The following is a 4889-nucleotide window of genomic DNA, read 5'->3' as shown; positions in this document are numbered from 1 at the left end:
ATCTCTAATTCTCTTCTAATAAACACACAAACTAACATAAACCTATATATTAGTTTTCATAAAAATATAAAAATCCATGCCTTAAAATTGCTTATTCAAATACTATTTAGAGAGGTTAATGAATTTTAATTTCTTCTTATCCCTTTAAAATAACTTAACTGATTTTTTTAAGTAATTAATTAAACCTAGAGATTTTCCTTAAAGAAATCAGGTATATATGGATATAATACAACTAATCTTATGTGAAGTTGTCAATTAATATAAGAAACAAAAAATTGAATAAAAACTAAAGGTTTTTTTATCGTAAAATATAATCATTTATATTATATACTCGATACTTAATTACAAACATCGCATTATCTTTGATTAAATAGGAAAAAATTCACATAAAGTTCTAAATTAAAACACACAATCAAACTCAATAATTTTAACGTGCTCATATTTACACTTCTCGCACTAATCGATATCACTTGAAAAGTTTTTCTCAGACACTCTCTTATAATATTTTATCCCCATACATTGTATAATTATGTAGCAAAACAGATCTAGAATTCTCCAAAAGTGATTCTCTCTGAACAAACTTGCTTTTCATGATCTCTATTCCCATCTCCCTTTACCTATAAACTAAGAAAATGAACAACTTGGAGTCCTACCCTCCCATTCTCCGCCACCTTAGCCACCCCCGCCAGCACCCTGCAGACGGCGGCGACCCGATCCAGGAGTCGGATCCGGATCCACTACCAGTCATAGATCTTGAACGCTTAAGCCATGACATGAATATGCAGAAGGTCCTTGAAGAGGCTTGCAAGCATTGGGGGTTGTTCCGTTTGGTTAACCATGGAGTTCCATCAACCCTATTGACCCAACTTCAAGACCAAGCCAAACAACTCTTCTCTCTTTCCTTTGAGTCCAAACAAGCCTCATGTAATGGTGCCAACCCTGTGACTTACTTTTGGGGCACCCCTGCCCTTACTTCCTCTGGGGCACCCCTAACAACTGCCCCTCAAAACATCAATTGGGTCGAAGGTTTCAACATGCCTCTGCCTCAACTCTCCCAATTTCAACCTCAACTTCCTCAGCTTCACTCTTTCAGGTAAACGACTTCATTCTCTTCTTTCTCCCTCGTTTGCAATGTGGATAAACGATGTTAGTAGGTGATGATTTAGATCGGTTCATGTTCCTTCTTTCACATATTCAAAGTTTTTAATTTACAGCAAAAAAGTTAAGTATTCGGGGATATTTTACTCTGTAATAAGAGCCATGCATGCTACAGTTTTTAACTATCAAATCTAGGTCCCATCAGAATTTATCCTCGTTCTCTACACATGATACTTAGCCTCTTGTCGTAAAAAGCACCCATTTTCCTCATATCAGTGTTCATTCAATCATGAAACAGTTTTTACTTTCTGTTTCATGTTGTTCTTTTGTAACCAAGCTGATAAAAAAAATCATGTTTTGTAGCCAAATTTTTGGTTATGCTGCAAGGTTAAATCGGTGAAAAAACTGGTTCAATAAAAAAAAAGGTAATAAATTATCAAATTTGTTTTACATATATGAACTTTTATTTCTAATGGTTATTAGTAAACTATTAAAATTTCAGTTTGAGTATATATTTTATTTAAACTTTTATATGTATTTCAAATATTAAAAATTATTGTTTTATATAAATTTTGGAATATGATGATGTTTTGTCTGATATGTATTTTGGCATGTTGTGGTTGGGAAGAGATTCGGTGGTGGAATATGGAGAACATTTGAGCAGAATTGGTAGAAAATTATTCGAAGCTATGGTGAATAACCTTGACCTGAACATTGAAGCATCAAGTTCTTACGTAGCAGAAAGCACAGGAATTATGCGTATTTATCGTTATCCAAAGTGCTCAAACTCTAACCTTGGTTTGGGCATGGAGGTGCACACAGATAGCTCTGTATTGTCTATATTGAGCCAAGAAAATGAAGTGAGTGGACTTGACCTCCTCAAAGATCATCGATGGCTCACTGTTAAACCCGTTTCCAACACACTCATCGTCAACCTTGGAGACATGATGCAGGTCAAATTTTATTATTATATAATTTAGTTTTTTAATTCTTTATGCATTTATATCCTTTTAATCTTAAAATGGGTTAATATTTTTTTCTTTCCTTTTATGTTATTTAAACTATTTAAAGAATAAAAAGGATGCAGTTAAAATAAAATTAGGTTTAATTAATAACTTATTCTTTATATTTAGATATTTGATTCATTTATGTCTTAATGTTTAATTTTTTCTAAATTGAGTCTATAGTTTTTTTAGAAAAAATCCAATGAAGTTTTTATTTTTTAAAATATATTTATGGTGACTTTTTTTCATTAAATTTATTTTGACACTTTTTGAAAATATTATGTGCCAAAATTTATCCCATGTCAAAATTTAGATAATTTTATTTTAATGTCAAAATCAAAAAGATTTCAAGATAAAAAATGATATAGATTTTCTTATATTTTAACATGTGATACTTCTATACATTACATAAAATAGAAACTCAATTAAACCAATAACAGATCAAAAGTCTAAATATAAAATCTAAATTTATAATTAAACAAATAAAATTATAAATTAATTTTTAACTCAAACATTAATTTAAATATTAATAGTAATTAAAATCTCGAAAATATCTAAATTAGTCAATATAATAATTAATTACTTTATGTCTTTAAAATTAATTATTGTTTAATAATTTTCTTATAGTCATATAATAGTTTTTAAATTCCTAATAATAATAAAGAAATTATTGACAAAGCAAAGACTAATTAATGTCATTTTTTATTACAGAAATATTTTAAAATAATATCATGAAACAATAGATATATCATAAATGATATTTATGTGTATTATTTATTGGTATTATAAGGGATAATGTTTTTGTTTAGGCAATAAGTGATGACAAATACAAAAGTGTGACGCACAGAGTGAAGCTAAACAATGAGAGAGAAAGGATCTCACTATGCTATTTTGTGTTCCCTAATGAAGACCTCCAGATTGAGAGTTCCAAGTACAGACCCTTCACTTACAAAGAATTTAGGGCAAAAGTTCAACAAGACATCAAAACTGTCGGTCACAAAGTTGGCCTTCCAAGGTTTCAACACACTCCTCATCCTTTGAATTAAAACAATCAACACATTTTGTTGAATTCATTTATTGTTATTAAAATATTACTTATAAACAATTTCTTTCAAATATATTTTACTTTATTTTCTCATGTTATTACATAAAACAAATATATTGAAAAATATAAGTAGATTGGAGTAGTTTAATTTAATTTTTTTATTAACTATGTTTTATAGAAAAGTTACATCGAAGAATTGAATCTAAAAGAAAATTAACGAAATCATTATAAAATACCAAATATATGTGAAAAAACAATATAGAGGATTGCATGCTATTAGAAGTATTAGGTCAATTAAATATAAAATTAATAATATTGAATTAGATTTATTTTTTTTATAAAATTAATTATATTAATTTTATAATATTGAATTAGACTTAAAATTTATTTTTTATTATTGTATTAAATTATATTTATACGATATTTATTAATTTTTAATGTATTGTGTTTGTAACAACCCAAAATATATAGTAAAAATTATATAAATAGTAGTCAACATCATAATATGATAGAACAGTTAAAGACTTGCAGATAAGGAGTTAATCTTACAGTCATCCAAAATGGCTATACAATTTAAAACTTTATCTACAATAGAGTATTTCAAAAGATAACAGGCAACTACAAGATCAAATCTAAAACTAGACAGCAGTGTCATCGCCCTCCAATGCTTGCTCCAGAGGAACCTCATCCATCTCTGCTCACATCCAAATGGATGATCATTGCAAAAGGAAAACATCACATGTACAACATACAAACACAAGAGTAAGGGTGAGCTAGGTAAACAAAGATCATATAATTATAATAACATAAGACATGTAGAGTTCAATCAAGCACATCATACTGGTCAAACATCCTAATATGCTAAATTCTAAACTTGACTCGTCCGGACTTGGAATAATTGCCGAGCTATGGCGGGTTATGCACTCATGGTGGCTTCTACTACTTTGCAAAGTCATTGCCAAACGGTTTCACCCTGCCACCCACACGAGGTTAGTCTATTACGGGCCTTGAGGCATACTGGAAGCCCTCAAGACTAAGATCTCCTGTTACTCCTCACCACATGGTTCAATCCTCTCTACTTGAGAATGAAAGACCATTGGAGTTTCAGGAAAACCCCCAAGACTAAGCTCCCTGCAATTACTCTAAACAACCTGGAATCTCACCAAGAGATTCTATACTGATCTTACAATCACCCCCTTGAATCACATACTTTTGATTGTAATTTCAATCATAATCATACATATTTATATACTACCATACACCTTAACCACACTTCACCCGATATATCAACATTTAATAGAATTTCATCCCATAAAATAGCAAAAGAGAGAAACCTGCTTACCATCATTCGCTCTATGCACCCAATTCGCAAGGCGAGACCAAGAGTCACTCGCACAGCGATTTGTCTCGCTATGCGAATTAACTCGCAGAGGTACCAGACCTCAACCTATCGCATAGCGGACCCAGGTCGTTATGCGAGAACCCCAAACAGAGACCAACCCTCCCAAACCACTCGCTATGCCGTCCCTTTCGCTATTCGAATAAAATTAGAATTAACCCCAGACCACTAGCAGGCACATAGCACCTTGATTCGCCATGTGAATCACTAGACATAGAGCAACCCATCCCAACCATTCGCACAACGCCCAATTCGCTATTCGAATAAACAAACAGAGAGCAACCTCTCACGTCATCTGCACAGCGCACCAACTCGCTGTGCAAATGCCCTTGGCAGAGAGCAC

The 4889-nt window shown here is 31.6% G+C and overlaps 1 protein-coding gene across 1 annotated transcript; it reads left to right on the top strand.

Moving 5' to 3' along the window:
• The first annotated feature begins 521 nt into the window (after positions 1-521).
• Positions 522-3238, top strand: LOC108337566 (gibberellin 2-beta-dioxygenase 6). The gene is made up of 3 exons (XM_017574123.2): positions 522-1093; positions 1727-2051; positions 2912-3238. Exons 1-3 carry the CDS (start codon positions 633-635, stop codon positions 3146-3148), a joined length of 1023 nt encoding a protein of 340 aa, XP_017429612.1. The 5' UTR covers positions 522-632; the 3' UTR covers positions 3149-3238.
• The last annotated feature ends 1651 nt before the right edge of the window (positions 3239-4889 follow it).

Source organism: Vigna angularis, chromosome 7 (genome assembly GCF_016808095.1).
Source record: "Vigna angularis cultivar LongXiaoDou No.4 chromosome 7, ASM1680809v1, whole genome shotgun sequence".
NCBI classification, from domain to species: Eukaryota; Viridiplantae; Streptophyta; class Magnoliopsida; order Fabales; family Fabaceae; genus Vigna; species Vigna angularis.
The sequence above is the reverse complement of the archived record's forward strand: the minus strand, read 5'-3'. Positions and strand labels throughout refer to the sequence as shown.

What these genes read in the sequence shown, in the direction of transcription:
- LOC108337566 (XM_017574123.2), top strand. Translation starts at nt 633, where the DNA reads ATGAACAACTTGGAGTCCTACCCTCCCATTCTCCGCCACCTTAGCCAC. An exon ending in CCTCAGCTTCACTCTTTCAG is followed by an intron (nt 1,094 to 1,726) that starts GTAAACGACTTC and finishes GTGGTTGGGAAG; the next exon opens with AGATTCGGTGGTGGAATATG. An exon ending in ACCTTGGAGACATGATGCAG is followed by an intron (nt 2,052 to 2,911) that starts GTCAAATTTTAT and finishes GTTTTTGTTTAG; the next exon opens with GCAATAAGTGATGACAAATA.